At 26.7% G+C, this 20,223-nt stretch overlaps 2 protein-coding genes across 3 annotated transcripts; one reads left to right on the plus strand and one right to left on the minus strand.

Moving 5' to 3' along the window:
• The first annotated feature begins 4,156 nt into the window (after positions 1–4,156).
• Positions 4,157–10,454, plus strand: LOC130672862 (DNA repair protein XRCC3). Of its 2 annotated transcripts, XM_057477629.1 has the most exons (4): positions 4,157–4,341; positions 4,426–4,665; positions 6,868–6,998; positions 9,773–10,454. In XM_057477629.1, exons 2-4 carry the CDS (start codon positions 4,452–4,454, stop codon positions 10,205–10,207), a joined length of 780 nt encoding a protein of 259 aa, XP_057333612.1. In that variant the 5' UTR covers positions 4,157–4,341; positions 4,426–4,451; the 3' UTR covers positions 10,208–10,454. The 2 variants fall into 2 exon arrangements, with proteins under 2 accessions (XP_057333612.1, XP_057333611.1); XM_057477628.1 differs by having other exon boundaries at positions 4,157–4,665.
• A 1,620-nt stretch (positions 10,455–12,074) lies between these two features.
• On the minus strand, positions 12,075–19,927 carry LOC130672840 (RNA pseudouridylate synthase domain-containing protein 1-like). Its single transcript, XM_057477600.1, has 4 exons — positions 19,750–19,927; positions 16,191–16,434; positions 14,611–14,887; positions 12,075–12,562 (listed from the first exon to the last, which is right to left on the minus strand). The coding sequence occupies exons 1-4, from the start codon at positions 19,924–19,926 to the stop codon at positions 12,415–12,417; spliced, it is 846 nt and encodes a 281-aa protein (XP_057333583.1). The 5' UTR covers position 19,927; the 3' UTR covers positions 12,075–12,414.
• Between the last annotated feature and the right edge of the window lie 296 nt (positions 19,928–20,223).

Raw genomic sequence — 20,223 nt, forward strand, 5'->3', positions numbered from 1 at the left:
ACAACGTTGTAACATTATAAAAGTTTTAACAGTTTCATTCGTAGAAACTCCGTAACTCGAGTTCCCACAGAATTTTAAAGAAGTTATCAGTGAATCCTGAAAAAATTATTACTGAGCAAACAGTGATAGATTAAATAATTTCTATTATAAAGTTTCGCTCAAAAATGAACCGAAATTATTATTTTGCTCATTCAACACATGTAGAGTTTATCGTATCTACCGGCGAGGGCGAATTCGAGGACGTTCGGAATTTTGCAATCGGAGATCATGGTCTAAAACTACGATTGTTTAAACAGGCGAATCGAGATGAGTTTAAATATGCTATTTATCGAATGAATACTGATATGCCACTCCCTGAAAATTTTTCTGTCAGTTTTGGAATAATAAGTCCGGGAGAGAGGCCCACGCATCGCGTAATGCAGCCGTGGTTTCGGCCGATTGTGCCAAGTCAAGAACCCTGTGGAAAAGGTCTTATAGAATCTCATAAAAAAAAATTGGCTATGAGAAAACGATCAGTATTTGTCCGCGAAAAATCTCAAAAATTCTGATAAATTATTTTCTCATAGATGGTGCATCAAAAAAAATTTTTTCTTAAAATTCTCATGATGTATTATGGGATATACCATAGTACAACCCAAACAGGTACTTGTTGATCTGTCAAATGACATAGGAGTACTCGAATAAAATCGTATTGAAATTTGGAATTTAACACTTCTGAAATAAATGTCTTACCAGGGACACTACAAATCGTAGGCGCGATCTCGTGGCGAGCACTGAACTACTCCCGCTGCTGCTGCCTAGCACCGGTGACTTTCCCCTTCTCTATATACATCTTTTCTCCCGAGAAATTTTTTCTCTTGGCTTAAGCAACTTTTGTTATTTTGGTCGGAGAATACAAAAATACTTGCGTAAAAAGAATAGCACTTGTTCCAAGAAATTTTATTCTGTTTAACCAAAAAAATGCAATATTGCTACAAAAAAATAATGTATCTTGCACCAAAAAAAAAAAAAATGCGGCAAGATACATTACTGGGTTTGTAAAAAATCACATAAAAACTTATATTTTCACTCATCTCCGAACAGTTAAAATATTCAAAGTACAAAAAAAAGTGATAATATTAGTATTTTTGGTGTAAATTCTTATAAAAAAAAAATGAAGTTAAGCAATTATTTTTGAATGAATCTGATAAAATTAATATTTTATGTGAATGGAAATTATTTATAAAATCTCATAAGTACTCCATAATATTTTATAAGTAATAGCCTTCTAACTAAAACTTACAAGAACTCATAAATCACATAGCTTTAAAATTAAAATTAAATCTTTTAAGTTTTAACAAGTTAATTCGATTATAGATTTTCTTACTAATTCTTATAAAATTTTTATGAGAAAAAAGTCTGCATTTGTCCACGTTTTTGACCATTTTCGAAAATTTTTCGAGAAAAAAAATTTTGACGAAATTTCGAGGGTATCCCATTTTGCCGGCCTATCCCGTTTTGCCCCCCCTTCCCCTATTTAACACTTTTTTGGGTTGATTTAACAGAATAAACGTTAAATGTACACATAAAAGTGTTAAATATTTAACGCAAAAATTTGTTACACTGAGTTTTTTTACGCAATGACACAACATTTTTTACTGTGTAATTATATTTTACTATTAAGTCGCAACAACAGTTAATCCTGTTGCAGCAACAGTCAATTTTTTTCCGTGTATAACAACATTGTAACGATTCTTAAGTGCATATGGGAATAAACCCTATATATTATGGTAACTATTCCTATAATGTATGGGAATTATTACCATATGATTATGGTAATGATTACCATAATATTATGGGAACGGTTACCTTAATATTATAGTAATGATAACTACAATGTATGGGTGCCGTTCCTATAATCAACACGGAGAGAAATTTATGGTAACAATTACAATATATTATGGTACCCTATCCAAAAATTTCCATAGAATCCACTCAACTGCGACAAAAACCGCATAGAAACCAATACGGTCTATAGGATTCTATGCGGTTTTTGTCACAGTTGAGTGGATTCTATGGGAATTTTTGGATAGGGTAATGGTTCCCATAATGCATGGTAACCGGTTTTTTTGAAATGTTGATTATAGGAACGGCACCCATCCCTGATTAAAAAAGTGAATTGAAAAGTATTGAAAAAGATGAGAAATGAATCCTTTCGAATACTTTCTATACCTTAAGGTATTCATTTTGACATAAAATGAATAATTTTCAATCCCAAAATAATAAAAGAATTTCTGAACTTCCGAGGAATTGAAAAAGATTCAGATGAATTGATATTTTTAATCTTTCTGAGTCCTTCTCAATACGTAAATAATCCGACATTCCGGATCAAGTGTGGGATTGAAAAAGATTGAAATGAATTGAAATTTTTGAATCTTTCCGAAGCCTTCTCAATACCTAAATAATCCGATATTTCGATCAAGTGTGGGATTGAAAAAGATTGAAATGTATTGAAATTTTTGAATCTTTCTGAATCCTTCTCAATACCTAAATAGTCCGATATTTCGGATCAAGTGTGGGTTTGAAAAAGATTGAAATGAATTGAAATTTTTGAATCTTTCCGAATCCTTCTCAATACCTAAATAATCCGATATTTCGATCAAGTGTGGGATTGAAAAAGATTGAAATGAATTGAAATTTTTGAATCTTTCTGAATCCTTCTCAATACCTAAATAGTCCGATATTTCGGATCAAGTGTGGGTTTGAAAAAGATTGAAATGAATTGAAAATTTTGAATCTTTCTGAATCCTTCTCAATACCTAAATAATTTCACATTTCGGGTCATGAGTGGGATTGAAAAAGATTGAAATGAATTGAAATTTTTGAATCTTTCTGAATCCTTCTCAATACCTAAATAATCCGATATTTCGATCAAGTGTGGGATTGAAAAAGATTGAAATGAATTGAAATTTTTGAATCTTTCTAAATCCTTCTCAATACCTAAATAGTCCGATATTTTGGATCAAGTGTGGGATTGAAAAAGATTGAAATGAATTGAAAATTTTGAATCTTTCTGAATCCTTCTCAATACCTAAATAATTTCACATTTCGGGTCATGAGTGGGATTGAAAAAGATTGAAATGAATTGAAAATTTTGAATCTTTCTGAATCCTTCTCAATACCTAAATAATTTCACATTTCGGGTCATGAGTGGGATTGAAAAAGATTGAAATGAATTGAAATTTTTGAATCTTTCTGAATCCTTCTCAATACCTAAATAATCCGATATTTCGATCAAGTGTGGGATTGAAAAAGATTGAAATGAATTGAAATTTTTGAATCTTTCTAAATCCTTCTCAATACCTAAATAGTCCGATATTTTGGATCAAGTGTGGGATTGAAAAAGATTGAAATGAATTGAAAATTTTGAATCTTTCTGAATCCTTCTCAATACCTAAATAATTTCACATTTCGGGTCATGAGTGGGATTGAAAAAGATTGAAATGAATTGAAAATTTTGAATCTTTCTGAATCCTTCTCAATACCTAAATAATTTCACATTTCGGGTCATGAGTGGGATTGAAAAAGATTGAAATGAATTGAAATTTTTGAATCTTTCCGAATCCTTCTCAATACCTAAATTGAAATGATGAAAGATTGAATTCTTTTCAATACTTTCGAATTCCACTTTGGAATTCAAAAGTATTCAAACGATCGAAATTTCAATTCCATTCAATACTTTCCAAAACCGCCAAGGGATTGAAAAGAATTGAGATAATTTTCAATACTTTTCAATTCACTTTTTTAATCAGGGATATATTGTAGTTATCATTACTATAATATTATGGTAATCGTTACCATAGTTCCATAGTAACGATTACCATAATTCCATAGGAACTATTCCGATACCATATAGGAACCATACCCATAATTATGGGAACCATTACCATAAAATATTGTAATTGTTACCATAAATTTCTCTCCGTGTATCGTTTTATTGTAGATTAAAAAATATTAAAGAATCGACTTTAAATTTGAATATTCGCGCCTATTTCAAATAATTACTCTAGCGCCACATGACGGTTACTTTGGACGTGACACGATCGCTGCGACTCGACTACTCGAAAAAAATAAATATTTGTGGCAACAGACTGTACAGAATAAAAACAAAAACATAACCACTTTACTAACAATTGTTTTTGTTTTTTTATAATCAATTCTCATTAAATAACATCATAATAACAATTAAATATATGCTATTTTTTTAACTTTACAACAAAATAAATAAAAAAAAAATTAAAAAAGAATTTAAAATAAATTTTACTTCATAAGTTAATGAATTTCATCTGAAAAATTTTAGCGGTAATTTTAAGTTGTGATTTGAAATTTAAAAATGATAAAAATTGTAAAATATTTAAATTCAGACCATCACCGAAAAAGTTTTAGATGAACAAATAAATAAATTATTCAAAATGTCAAATTTTAAAACGGCCTATAAATTGTCAAAAAATTTAAATGATAATTTTTTAACCACTGGCTGTAAGATAATTGATAATTTATTACGCGGTGGTATTTCGAAACGAGGAATTACACAGTTTTATGGGATTGCTGGTTCTGGAAAAACACAATTAGCTTTGCAATTATGTTTAACATCACAAATACCGACTTCAAGTGGTCATCAAACTGGTAAATATTTTATTTTATTTATAAGAATTTTAAAATTACTTATTAATTTTTACGAGCAACCTGCAGCCACTACGTGACTGCCCAAATATCACAACTAAATTTATAGAATACGCAGAAAAAAAAGATTTCTTGCCGCGAAAAATTTTAATTTGCACCAAGAAATTTAATGCATTATAAATTAAATTCAAAAATTGTCTTGGAGAGAAAAGATTTTTTTGGTCAAGAAATAATTCCTTGCACCGACTAATTTTTTCTAGTTCTAAATAAATTTTTGTTTTCAATTCACAATGCAAAAAATTTATTGGGGTAAGTCAAAATTTTCTTTAGGCGAGTAAAGATTTTTTGTGTCAATGAATCCTTTTTTTTTCTCTGCACACTTTTTTGGCTTTGAGAAGTTTCCTAAAACCAAAAGGGAGTAGAAAAATCTGTCATTTTGGAATAAGTGACGCGATATAAATAATATAGCGATAAATTCAGTGACATTCAGTCACATTTAGTGACAGAATAATTAAAGTATTAATTTATTTAAAGAAAACCCGTATGAAAAAGCAATATATGAGCTTCAGTATAATTCAAAAGATATGATAAATTATATGGAATTATAAGAAGTCATATATGGAGCCATATACAAAATTTTGCCGAAATATTATATGATTTTATAATTTGCAACATATATATCGGTAATATATTTTTTTTACATGCTAACTTATAAACATTGCTTATAATATTTTATACTATACTTTAAGTTATATAAAGATATATGATTTAATTATATGACTGACATATAATATTTATACATGTAAATATATAATTATATAAATATATGTTCACATATATTTGTATAGATGAATGTAAATATATATTTATATAGATATATTTTTATATATATTTGCACAGATATAAAACTAGTGATTTCAAGCTATAAAATGCTTTTTTTTAAATCTCGATACGATTATTTTTCATGAAGTTACAGTCTTGCAAAAATCACTAAAAAATTTCTAAAATTTTTTTTTTCCTTTAATTTTTGGTATGAGTGTATTTTTTAAATTATTTATGTATAATAATATCGAAATTATTATAATATTGAAATTATAAGTTTATATATAAAACGAGAATATAATTTGAGATGTAATGTCATATGTATACAATTACATATATTATAAATTATATGGATTATAATAATATTGAAATTATAAATTAATTTATAAGATGAAACATATATTTTACGTTATAAATTAATATATAAAGCGGACATATAATTTTTGATACAATATCACATGTATATAATCACATATATTATAAATGATATGGATTATTATAATATCAAACGTATAAATTATTATATATGATAAATCATATATTAATCAATATTAATAATTTTGCCGCCATATATGTTCAGTTATTTACCATATATTTTTTTATATATTATCGACAGTATATGGTTTTCTCATACGGAAATAAATACGATCGTCTTTTTTCCCGCGTAATTTAAATGTAATTCGAATGATATAGATAAATCTATTTATTTCAATACTTGGCAATTAAAAAGAGTTTAAAGTATGAAAAGGCACAAATTCAAGTCAAGACCTTTCCCTGATTAAAAGAAACGATTCAAAAAAATTTTTTTTTAATATTTTTGAATACTTTTAAATTGACTTAATCGACATCGTTTTCGAAAAGGAAAAAAAAATGAATAATTTTGAATCGACGTATAAAAAACAATTAAAAAAGATTGAAAACAATTTAATTTTTCAAATACTTTTGAATCGACAAATAATAGTTAAATTTCTGGCTCGCCACGGCGATTTAAAACAATTTGAAACGATTCAATTTTTTAAATTGTTTTAAATAGATTTGAATCGACAATTGATAATTATTATTTGTCGATTCAAAACGATTCTATTCAATTAGATTTTTCTAATCGTTTTAAATGCAATCTAACTGTTAAAGTAGATTTACGAGTATTAGATTTCTCAATTTTGAATCGTTTCAAATACTTTTAAATCGCTTATTAGAATTTTTATTATTCGAATCGTTTTGAATCGTTTCTTTTAATCAGGGATTCTAATGATACCAATTTAAATAACATTAAATAATTCTATCATATAGATATGGCGGGAACAAAATTTTCCTTATTCTCTTAATAATATAAATCATGAAAAAATAAAAAAACAATAAATTATGATTTTAATTTTATTGCAGGTGTTATTTATATTTGTACAGAAGCTAAATTTCCATCTAGACGTTTCCAACAGTTATTACAAATGTCACCAATTGCTAAAAAGTATAACATTAATGGAAATAAAGTATTTATTGAACATATATCAACAGTAGTAAGTATTCAAGTATTTATTTTCTCTGTTAGGATTTTTTTTCGATTTTCAAGGATAATTGTCATGGAAATTTAATAAAATTTATTAACTTTACATGAATATCGATTTGTTGTGTTTTAAATTTAAAAAATTTTTCAAGTGCAGTAATAACTTTTTTTTTTTAAATCTTAATTAGTTTTTGATAACCGCGAGTTTATTGAAGTCTTGATGTGAGATTTCAAGTATTTAAGATCTAATTACACAAAAAAAAAAAAATCAATTAAAAGTCAGGTTTTTAAAATAACTACCAGTTCTAAAATTAATATTGTTTAAAATTAATTGACTTGTGGGTAATTCCTGCTTAAGAAAAGCGATTTGGAACGAATTAAAAAAGAAAGTTTTTAATACTTTTTAATTGTTCCATAACCCGTGTCGAAATATTTGATCTGATTTTAGTCTAATTGAACTATTTGAGCTGTTTCTGATCATTTATAAAAATTTTAAGCTGTTTTTTGATCTGTTGTTTTAAAAAACAATTGCATTACGGGCAGACAGAACTAGATTAATTCTTGAACTTTAAAAAATTTTAGTTCTGAAAATGTACAAGGACAAAACTAGATTAAATCATGGACTTGTGATATTTTTATTTACGGGCAATATTTATAAAGAAGTTTGGAAAATCCAAAAGTGCACGACTCATAATGCTTATTCGATCGTAAACATTAAAATATTCCGTAAGGGTAATGTCGCAGGCAAAATAAAATAAATAAAATTTGAAGTATAAATGTTATTTATTTATATAAAAATAATAAAAAAAAAAAATAGGTAATAAATTTTAAACGTAAAAAATTCCGAAATTTTTCGCCGTACGATCTGTGAATAATTTTACGTTTTTTTTTTCTATTTTTATTTATTTTTTTTACTTGTTTATTTATTATTTTTATCTATTTATTTATTTATTCGTCTAATCTCAATTTTTTATATTTTTATGTTCGAAATACCCGCGCCAAATGAATTGGTTAGAAGTATGGCGCAGGCACACTGGGAATGTCCACACATATTTAGGCTAAAATTAAAGAAAATCCGATTTAATTTTTTCATTAATTATAATTGCATAACACAAAGTTAGATAGCCATTTTCGAAAGCAAATCCTTCTAGGGCAAAACGGGTCATTTAAAAAAAAAATGGAGTTAAATTATGGATTCTTTTTCGAGATATTGTGTTTTCAAGCTACAAAATTTTTTTACTGCTTGACGGGAAAATTTTTTAGTTTATTTTAATGATTTTCTCGTTTCTATTGCACTGAATTTGTTTTTGAAAAGTGCAGAAATAATATTTATTACATTGTCTGTAAATTGGTACATCATTTGAGATGTTTCTGTTCACTAATAAGACGATAATAACAGAAATAGTTGTAGAAAGGAGGCGAAAAAAAATTTTCGATCGTAAAGCACTCCCTAATGCTTCGCATTATGAGTCGTGCAAAAATATATTAAGTTACTGAATTAATTATGATTTGTTTACTATTAATTTAGTATATAAAATAAATACGATTTATAAACTTAAATTGAAGAAAAATTATTTGAATTTATCATTTATTTTAAAACTGTCCAATTTTTTGACCCGGGAAACTTTTAATCCTCCTAATTTTTAAACATTAAATCCTTTTGAAAAATTCCAATTCACCCGTTTTTCAATAATTTGAGAAGATTTCAAGTTATTCAATTTTTAAAATACTTGACAATAATTTTTAATCTCTAAATAATAGTCGAATTTTCTGATTGTTGAAAGATTTGGGACGATTCGAAAATAAAAAATTTTTTTAAATACCCTCAAATATTTTTCACTTAGTAATGGAATTCAATTTTTAACGGAGATTCAGAATTCAAAAATATTGAAATTTTCAAATTTTTTTAATGGCTAAATAATAAAGAAATTTCGACTCATCAAGATTTTGAGATATTCAAAAATAGTCAATCATTTTGAATACTTCCAAATACATTTAAATCACTAAGTAATAGATGGATCTCATTCTATAGCAATATTTTGAACAATTTGAAATCATTAACGTTTATAAATACTTCAAAATTTTTTCTTATCGCTAAATAATAGTAAAATTTTGATTCCTGGAGAGATTTATAACAATTCAAAAGTACTTAATTTTTTTTAAAACTTCCAAATAGTTTTTATCATAAAAAAATTTTTTTAGTCGCTTAAAATTTACAAAATCACCCCAACCCGATAGCAACAGAACTACTCAACAACGCGATAAACAGAAGACGAAAAAGATTTAAGCCAACTGACCTCAAAAATCGTTTTCAGTAAAATAGTGGATACTGTCTACTAATACCTGTCCTACACACACATCATAAAAATTATTTATTGTTATGTAATAACAGATTGTAATTTAAATAAATAAATAAAAAAAAAATCGCTTCAAATACTTTTGAATATTTATTGAAAATTTGAAAAGATTGAAAATCATTCAAATTTTTTTTTAAATCTTTTCTAATCACTTTTCTTAATCAGGGATTTGGTTTTTATGACATTTATCACTTGGAAATTTTCAGTACTGTAAAAATAAAGTATACAAACAATTTAATTTATAATTATATTTATATTTAATATTTTTGATTGATATTTTTTTTTTTATTTAGAATTCAGTTGTTAAATTCAATTAATTTTTTTTGAATTTGCAGGAAAACTTTAAATAATTTTTATTTTAAATATTTTTATTCGTGAAAATAAAAATCAAGATTAATTACTGAATCTAAATTTAAAAAATATTTTCCAGGATGATTTGGAGAGTTGCATAGTACATAAAATACCAGTCATGCTAACAAGAGAAGAAATAGGATTGATCGTAATTGATTCGATAGCTGCACCATATCGTGTTGAATATGAAACTCTTAATTTGAAAGATCGCGCGAAAAGTCTGCGTAGTATTGGCAGAGCTTTACATAATTATTCAAAGAATAATATCTGTATCATTTGCATCAATCAATTAACAGCAGCAATCGATGATAATTTGATTACTGATCGAGTTTGCAATAATGGAACACCAGCTCTTGGTATTATTTGGGCTTGTCAAGTAACAAATTCATTCTGTTTTTGTAAATTTAACGATCAACGGCACATACATACCAGAGAATCTCCGTATTTAGACAGAAAAACTTTAACTTTTTGTGTCAATAACGAAGGAGTCTATGGTTTAGATGAAATTACATAGAAAAATTATAAAATTCAAAAATTTCTTATATAAAAAGTTTCTTAATTTTAAATGAATCCTAAAAATTAAATCTTATGGTTCATTTCTTATTTATTAAAAATAATTTAAAATGCGAATATTATTCTAAGAAATAAGTATTAATTATTAAGTTTAACGTTACTCTATAAATTCCAAAGAAACAACAGATTAGTGATGAGCAAGTATTCAAATTTATAAATAAATAAAGTGGTCAATTGTAAAATATTTTTATTAAAATAATTATTTATTTATTTATAAGATTGTGGAGCTGCTGCTTCCTGTTACCAAAAATAAAAGTAATTCATAAATTATTGTTGAGTAAAAATTACAATTTTTTTCAGACGAATTATAAACACTCATTCACGCACATACATAATTAAAAATTTTCTGACTATCAGATGCAAACTGCATTTGCTTCTAAATTCATTTTACGACTCCGCTGACGTAAGTTAAAGTGGAAGCGAATTCAAAAAATTGCAACCCGTAATTATAAAAAACCGCTGATAAAAAGTTCGAGCAAATGGAACCAAAAAGTGTCTGCCCTAGTGAGGTCACGACGGGATGCAATGGGTCTAAGTACACTGAGAGAACAAAATGTATATTTTCGAGACTTACATAGAGCCAAGCAATTATTTTCTTTAATCAAGTAAAGTAATTACTACGGACAAGATTTTTGCCTTATTTTTGAATGAATGGTTAGAATGTTTGGTATTACGGCGAAAATATTGGTTTTATGAAAAAAGTTTTGAAACAAAAGTTGTAGGAAATTTAATTTTCGAAAAAAAATGTTTCTTATAATTTTTTTATACGACCAATATTTTCACCGCAATTCCAAAATTAGGATTAATAATGAGTGATTCAAATTTTTGATAATTATGAAAATCATAATTTTGAAATTACGGCTTTCTTATTAGTCCTATGAAAAAATTATAAGACATATTTTTTTTATAAAACTAAATTTTGAACAACTTTTATTTGAAAATTTTTTTTATACGACCAATATTTTTACCGCAATTCCAAAATTAGGATTAATAATGAGTGATTCAAATTTTTGATAATTATAAAAATCATAATTTTGAAATTACGGCTTTCTTATCAGTCCTATGAAAAAATTATAAGAGATATTTTTTTTATAAAACTAAATTTTGAACAACTTTTATTTGAAAATTTTTTTTATACGACCAATATTTTCACCGCAATTCCAAAACTAAGATTAATAATGAGTGATTCAAATTTTTGATAATTACAAAAATCTTAATTTTGAAATTACGGATTTTTTATTAGTTCTATAAAAAAATTATAAGAGACATTTTTTTCATAAAATTAAATTTCCTACAACTTTTGTCTAAAAAATTTTTTTATACGACCAACAATTCCGCCGCAATATCAAAAATTTGACATCAATTATTAATTGTTATTTTTAAATCAAAGCAAAAATCCCGACTCTAGTGATTAGAGCAGGACTTCGTTATAAGATCATTAGTTTCTCTCTCAAACTATCGATACCTGGTTTAAAAAAAAAACAGCCAATAATCTTACAACGAGGCCCAACTGTACTTTGTTCAAATATTTTATTTGAACAAAAAATATCAGCAATATCTGTTCATAAGAACCCGAAAAAAAACGAGATTATTTTATTAATTTTAATTTTAAACCATGTTACGATAATGATAAAAATATGAAACTATTTTTTTTGAATTCCTCGTTCAATTTTCGATGAAATTATGAGCTTCGAGAATTTTTTAAAATGGTACTTCATATTGAAAAAAAATAAAAACTTTCTTTTTATGATTTAACTCTTGAAATGATAAAATACAGAACTTTTGCGATTACTGTACTAGTGAAAACAACAGAATAAATTAGAAACACTCATATAAAAATTTGAGAACGTATCAACTAAATTGTCGAAATATTTGCTTGCCTCAAGTAATTGATGCTTTTAGAAATTTATTACTAAAGTGTCGCAATAGTTTCCTTAAAATAAGAACTATTACTTCAATTTTAGTAAAAAAATTACTTATTCTGAGTATTTATGGAAACAAGAAAAATAATTACTTGGATTTAATATTTTTTTTTCAGTGTAACTGATGTCCAAACAGATCCGGCCGCATGAGACAACGCTTTATAAAATTTACATGCAGTAAATAGTAACCTGCGGTTATGATAATTAAAATTTTAACTGCGACGTATTAAATTAATTTATCAATAATATCAAACGTATTATTATTTAAAGTACATATCAAATTAGTTGGTACCCATTTATTACAATAATCGTTGCTATTAAAAGGGTCCGATGTTCGGACATCGAATTTTTCAATTTCATTATCCAAAGCCAATCTGTAAAAATATGAAAAACTCATTTTATTTATAATCTACAAATTATTAACATTAAGAGTATCTCAGACAGTGCCCGCCACTTTTTAAAAATATTCAATGACTCAACTGTCAATACCGTATTGAAATTTTATTAATTAATTAAAAAAAAAAAAATTAAAACCTTAATTGAAAAAAGGACAATTTCGCCGAGATATGGAATTTAAAAAAAAATTACTTTGTTGTTATCAATTGGGAGTTAGACGAAATTTGTTGAATAAATTTTATAAAAAGAGATTGAAGAGATAAAAGATCTGGGGATCATTTTTGACAATAAGCTTTCCTTCTCTAAGCACATTGATAAAATTACGTGCAAGGAATTTAAAACCCTAGGGTTTATTCAAAGAAACAGTAAAGACTTCAGCAACCCCTACTCCTTAAGGGGGTAGGGTTTTAAAGGCGAAAAAAAGGCATATTTTTGTGATTTTTTCCCGGCGAGATGAGTAATATAATTTCATTAAACTTAATCACATATTATTGTACAACTTTTAAAGAATATCAGAAAAAATTTTCAACGAAAAATATTGATTAATAAGCTGGTGACGTTGAATCTCCGGAGGCGCCTCGAAAAAAAGTCGCTTTGCGGTAAACATCATAACTCGTTACCGGATCATCGGAAAAAAAAAAATTGATATGCATTTTAAAGTTGATGTATTTCTTGAGGTAACCACGAAGAGTTTTTTTTTTTTTTTTTTTTTTTTCGATTCTTTGCAGCACTTGGAAGTGAAAAACGCGATTTTAGCTGAAAAAATCGCGGTTAATTTGTTATTAAAAAATAGAAAAAAATGAAAAACAAAAAAAAACTCTTCGTAGTTACCTGTTGATTTATGTGAAGAAGTAATGTTTAAATTTTCAAAGGGATCGGTTCAGTACATTTTGAGTTATGATGTTCACGGACTTTAAAAATAACATATTCGGGAAAATCCATTTAAAGTTTTTTATTCGTGAAAATTTGAAATAAACTATCAATCAAAGAATATGAATTTTTATACTTATATTGAGTCATCAGTTTACATCCCTCGCAGATTCGAATCACGGTGAAACACGGTGGGTTTGTTCCATTTTACCACTGTGATTACGCGGTGTATCCACCGTGATTACATGGTGGCTTGACCACCGTGTATACACGGTGTTTCCACTGTGATTACGCGGTGGATACACCGTGGAATCACGGTGGTGAAATAGCACAAAGACACTGTGGAATCACGGTGGATACACCGCGTAATCACAGTGGGAACACCGTGTATACACAGTGGTCAAGCCACCGCGTAATCACGGTGGATACACCGCGTAATCACAGTGGATACACTGTGTATACCCGGTGGTGAAATGGAACAAGCCCACCGTGTAACCACAGTGGATCCACGATGATTACACTTCCACGGTGTTCCCACCGTGATTCAAATCTGCGAGGGATCCTTTGAAAGACACACAGCCGGAGAAAGGGATTCGGAAGAACAAAGAAAATTGCAGCTGATTTCTACTAGGAGTATGTAGGGGAGGTCGTGCAGTTATAAAAATAAGATATACCGGCCGGTCATTTGAAACGCTGTAACTCCGTTAGTTTTACTCGAATTGATTTAAAATTTGTACACAATATTCTTGACATATTGTTCATTTAGAAAAAAAAATTAAAAAAAAATTTTTTTTTAATAATTTAAAAACCCTACCCCCCCCCTTAATGTATATTGCCGATTGGCGTGATTGTAATAAATAAATAAAGAAGTTATAATTAATGTAAAAAATTGACATGAAGATTTTACTGGAATTTATATAAAAAATTTCGTTTAACTTCTTATTGATGTCAACTGTAAGTAATTTTTTTTTAAATTTGCATCTCGGCGAAATTGATTCTACGTCATACTTTTTTCAATCAAGGTTTCAATTTTTTTTAATCAATCGATAAAATTTTGATACGTTTATGACAGAAAGTCATTAAAAATTTTTACAAAGTGGTGGCACTGTTTGAGAATGGCCTTAATAAAATATTTATTGAAGAAAAAAAACCAGACCTAAAAGAATGTAAAAATGTCCTGTGAGGTTTTGAATCCTTTCGGTCACTGTAAGTGTAATCTCCAATGATAGTATGCCCAATATAGTAACAATGTACTCTAAGTTGATGTCGACGGCCTGTGTGAGGACGTAATAATATTTTAGTAGCCGGCTTACCATCTCGTAATCCTCTTTCAAGTACCAGTAATAATGTACAGCTATCACGGGGTTTAATACAATAGTTATCATCAATAGTGCACATTTTTTTATTACCTAAAATTTCTCTGGTATCTTGCCCTGGAAATATTATCAGATATTAATTATAAATTAATTTATAAATGAACATTCCAATGCTTACTGCTCAGTTGCCTACTAAAATTTATTTTCTACAATTCTAGTGCCTACGCAAATATGAATAATAATAATGTTTTTAATTTAATTTTTAATTTTCAAATTTAAATCTATCATTTTATTTTGAGATTTCAAATTTTCGGTTATTAATTAACTTGAAATGTTTATTTATAAATTTTTCTTAAGTATAATTAAAAAAAAAGTTTTTGAGTCAAATAATTTTTATAGAAAAATTTTCCCTACATTTTCATTCTTTTTCTCTCAAAATTTTATTTAAAAAATAAAAAACTGAATCTTTAAATGGAATAAATTTAAAATTTTGATAATAAAAAAAATATTTTGTTTTTGACATACATTTTACTTGTAATTTTAAAGATTGTGAAAAATAATATTACGTAATTTAAAGAACTTTTAGTTGCCTACAATATTTTTTCGTACATTACAAATACTTACTGTTCAGTTTCCTACTAAAATTTATTTTCTAGTCCTATTGCATCCGTAAATATAAAATATATAATTTAATTGCAGACTTCTATTGGCACTTAAAAATATTTCATGATGTTCATTGATTGCTATTTAACTGCGTACCCAAGTCAATGAATTTCCTAATTATTGTAGATGAGCTTCTGGTTTATTTGCCGAGAAAATCAAGTGGGTGAGGGAAATGATCGACGTTCAAGACCGATCACTTGAGAAAAAAAACGCAGCTGCTCTGTAAAATATCAGACCCACGGTAATTTTCACAACAGTATGACTCGCCCGGTCCATCATAAGATACTGGACTGAATCTCAAAGTCGATGTAGAAAATTTCCTGACCAGGCCACTAATTTCTAATAGAAAACTCGGAATTTTCCAGTTACTTTTGTGAAGACTGCAGTGGTTCTGATATTTTTCAGATCAGCTGCGTTCATTTTCTCAAGTGCTCGGTCTTGAACGTCGATCATTTCCCTCACCCACTTGATTTTCTCGGCAAATAAACCAGAAGCTCATCAACATCAATTAGGAATTTCATTGACTTGGGTACGCAGTTAAATAGCAATCAATGAATATCATGAAATATTTTCAAGTGGCAATAGAAGTCTGCAATTAAATTACATATTTTATATTTCTGTAAGCAATGGAACCGTAGAAAATAAATTTTAGCAGGCAACTGAGCAGTAAGAGTATAATGTACGAAAAATATTGCAGGCGTTTGATAGATTCAGCAAAAATATTGCAGGCAACTGATGCCTTTTCTTGTGTAAATACCTATTGGTTTATTAATTATCAAATGAGATTCATTGATATGTCCATGAACTAACGCTAAATAATACTTTTTAACTTTTCTTTTTTCAAATGCCGTTGATGCAGCACGTGCTGAGTTTTTATTTAACGCTATACAAATTACTCCACTTGTTGGATAGTCAAGACGATGTACAAAATAAAATCCATTTTTTAATAACGGGTTCGCTAAATGTGGGAACATTTTTTTTAGTTCATTTTCTAACGTTTTCTGCAACAAAAAAATCAATTATTAGTTTTTCGAAAAAAAAATTTACTATTATTTATAAATTAACAATTTTAAGATTTTTTTTTCAACAAATCAATTTGAAAAAATGTAAACTAAATATATACACATATAGAAAATTTAAAAAACTACAAGTGCAATTTTTTCAAATTTTTTTTTTAACTTCCCGCTAAGAAAATTGCAAATTTTCAAAAAAGGGAAGTTATTGGTTTCGGTCCGATTTTCGAAAATCGAGTTTTCATCAGATGTCGACGTTTTGAGGTCCTAGGAAACTATTCTGACTATTCCCGGGTGGACGTCCGTCCGTGTGTGTGTGTGTGTGTGTGTGTGTGTGTGTGTGTGTGTGTGTGTGTGTGTGTGTGTGTGTGTGTGTGTGTGTGTGTGTGTGTGTGAACTTTTTTTTGTCCGACGATATCTTTGGAACGGATGAACCGATTTGAACGTACTTGGTGGCGATCGAAAGAGCTCACCAAAACTTAGCCTTGATTAGATTTTGGGGTAAATCGGTCATGTATTTTACAAGTTATACAAAGAATAAGAATTAAAAATTTTTTTTTATTTTAGTTTTTTATTGATTTCTCAGAAACGACTTATACGATCAACTTCAAAATCTAATCAGCTCTAGAACTCAATAAAACACGTCGATTGCCGCCTCAACCATCAAAATCGGTCAATTCATTCCTGAGATATCGTGGAAGAAAGAAATGCTAAAATCGGTTTTTTTTAAAACAATGGCACACTAAAGTATTTTCGAGCTCGAAGAGCTCGAAAATGTATCCACAACAATGTTTCCGAGCTCGAGGAGCTCGAAAACAGCGGGAAGTTTTGGGGCTGGCCCGCAGGGTCAACCGATAGACAGATTTTTTTTTATAATTTATCGTTAAAAAAAAAATCCAAAATTATTAAACGTTGTCTGACTTATGATTGTAAATGATACTGAATTTAGCAGACGTTTAATAATTTTTGGATTTTAAAAAAAATGATAAATTATAAAAAAAAAACATTTCAGAAAATTGCACTTGTAGTTCTTTAAATTTTCTACGTGTGCATATTTTTAGTTAAATTTTTTTGTGTCTTTAATTGGTTTAAAAAAAAATTCAAAATTTTTAATTGTCTGCTAACTTCAAGATCACGATTGTAAATGTAGCAGACATACAATTTTTTAATTACATATAAAAAAATTAAATAATTAAAATAAAAAAATTTTTAAAAAATCCATGTACTGAATTTTGAATTCTCTGAACATGCATTTTTTTATTTTTATTTTATTAACATTTTAATTTATAGTTTCAAAGTGTTAAAAATTGTCAGACAATTAATCATTTTTATGAGTGTGAATGTAGCAGACATCAGAAAAATTTAAAATTATTAACAAATAGAGTAAATAATTAATAAAATAAAATTTTAAAAAAATGCGCATTTAAAAAATTTCAAAATTAATAAGTGCATTTTTTATGATCCTGAAGTTAGCAAATAGTTAAAAATTTTCGAATTTTTGTTTCAACGACTTAATTTAAAAAAAAAATAAAAATAAAAATATGCACATGTAGAAAATTTAATAAACTACAGGTGTAATTTTTTCAAATATTTTTTTTAAATAATTTATTGTTTAAAAAAAAATCCAAAATTGGATTTTTGGACGTCGGCTAACTTCAGTATCATCATTTTTTATAAATAATTTTTTTTTTATTATTTACTCTATTTATTTATAATTATAAATTTGTCTGATGTCTGCTACAATCACACTCGTTAATTTTTGAATTTTTTTTGAACGATAAATTAGTAGACGTTGGCCAAATTTAGTATCATAACTTTACTGTCATGTCTAACTTTAGTAATGACAGTAAAGTTGGCGGACATCTGACAATTTTTTAAATTTTTAAATGTGATCCTGAAGTTAGCAGACAATCAGTAATTTTCGGATTTGTTTTTCACCAAATCAATTATAAAAAATCAAAACCTAAAAATATGCACATGTAGAAAATTTAAAAAACGACAGGTGCAATTTTTTTAAATGTTTTTTTTTTTATGGTTTATCGTCTAAAAAAAATCCAAAAATAATCAGACGTCTGCTAACTTCAGTATCATTTTTAAATAATAAAATGAAATTGTTTAGACAAAAAAACCAAAAAAAGACTTTTAGAAAATTCTACAATTGGTACACGAAACTATGGGATTTGGCAGTCTTCCATGATGTCGATTATATTATATGACTTCGATTTCGCTTAAGAAATTGTGGAGTCATATTCTATGACATATGAAGATACAATTTCAATGATAATAATAATATAATTTTTTTTTTTTTTTTTTTTTTTTTTTTTTTTTTTTTTTTTTTTTGATCAATTTAATTCTTTTATTTTTTTGTATTTAATTTAAAAATTGTCTTATGCCTGCGTGATCTTGAAGTTAGCAGACAATTAAAAATTTTATGATAGTAAAGTTAGCTGACATTTGAAATTAAAAAAAATTTTTTTTAACTGATAAATAATGAAAAAAAAATATTTCTAAAAAAATGCACATGTCGGAAATTTCATGAACTATACGCGCAATTTTTCAAAATATTTTTTTTAATGTTTATTTTTTTGTTAAAAAAAATCAAAAAATTTTGAAATGTCTGCTCACTTGTCATAAAATTATTGAATTTTTTTTTAAACTAATTAAAGACACAAGAAAATTAAACTAAAAATATGCACAGGTAGAAAATTTAAAAAACTACAAGTGCAATTTTCTGAAATGTTTTTTTTTTATAATTTATCATTTTTTTTAAAATCCAAAAATTATTAAACGTCTGCTAAATTCAGTATCATTATGCCTGCAACATTATGACAGTAAAGTTAGCAGACATTTAACAACATTTTAATTCTTTTTAACAAAAAAATAAATATTAAAAAAAATATTTTGAAAAATTGCACATATTGTTTATTAAATTTTCTACAGGTGGATTTTTTTAGAAATATATTTTTTTATGATACTGAAGTTAGCCGACGTCTAATAATTTTTGGATTTCTTTTAGGCGGTAAATTTACAAAAAAAAAAAATTTGAAAAAATTGCACCTGTAGTTTTTTAAATTTTCTACATGTGCATATTTTTCGTTTTTTTTTTCTTCAAATTTAATTGTTAAAAAAAAAAACCCAAAAATTTTTAATTGTCTGCTAACTTCAGGGTTATTATTTTTTTAATTATTTATTTATTTTAAAAAATTTATTCAAATTTCAAATGTCTGCTAACTCTACTGTCATTGCAACATTTACACTCATACTTTAGTATCATAAAAAAAAATATAAAATTTATTTGTTTACCTTAACATTAATGTTATTACTATTGACAACCATATCATAGGGTTTGTTAATAATTAAATAATTATTACTACGATATAAAATATTTGAGTCAGTTAATTTATTAGTCACAACAAATAACTTTTTTATAAAATTAAAAATAATAATTATTTTGTTTATGAACCATAACCACATTGCCATTTTTTTTATATATTACAAATAAATTATTTATGCATAAAAATATTTTATTTTTAACATCAATCACTACTATGAATTATTTTTCATATTTAAATATAAATTATAATTATCATTCAAATCCAGTAATTTAAATTTTTAGTAAATAAATTTTTTTATGATACAGGTTAGCCGGCATTTAATAATTTTTGAATTTTTTTAAGACAATAAATTATTCAAAAAAAAATATTTTTAAAAATTGCACTTGAGTTTTTTGAATTCTCAAGTGCATATTTTTAGTTTTTTTTTTTTGTAATTTATTTG

This window comes from Microplitis mediator, chromosome 8 (assembly GCF_029852145.1).
Source record: "Microplitis mediator isolate UGA2020A chromosome 8, iyMicMedi2.1, whole genome shotgun sequence".
Classification (NCBI taxonomy): Eukaryota; Metazoa; Arthropoda; class Insecta; order Hymenoptera; family Braconidae; genus Microplitis; species Microplitis mediator.

What these genes read in the sequence shown, in the direction of transcription:
- LOC130672862 (XM_057477628.1), top strand. Translation starts at nt 4,452, where the DNA reads ATGTCAAATTTTAAAACGGCCTATAAATTGTCAAAAAATTTAAATGAT. An exon ending in TTCAAGTGGTCATCAAACTG is followed by an intron (nt 4,666 to 6,867) that starts GTAAATATTTTA and finishes ATTTTATTGCAG; the next exon opens with GTGTTATTTATATTTGTACA. An exon ending in TTGAACATATATCAACAGTA is followed by an intron (nt 6,999 to 9,772) that starts GTAAGTATTCAA and finishes AATATTTTCCAG; the next exon opens with GATGATTTGGAGAGTTGCAT.
- LOC130672840 (XM_057477600.1), bottom strand. Translation starts at nt 19,926, where the DNA reads ATGGCAATGTGGTTATGGTTCATAAACAAAATAATTATTATTTTTAAT. An exon ending in GTAATAACATTAATGTTAAG is followed by an intron (nt 16,435 to 19,749) that starts GTAAACAAATAA and finishes TTTTTGTTGCAG; the next exon opens with AAAACGTTAGAAAATGAACT. An exon ending in GATAATTAATAAACCAATAG is followed by an intron (nt 14,888 to 16,190) that starts GTATTTACACAA and finishes TAATATTTCCAG; the next exon opens with GGCAAGATACCAGAGAAATT.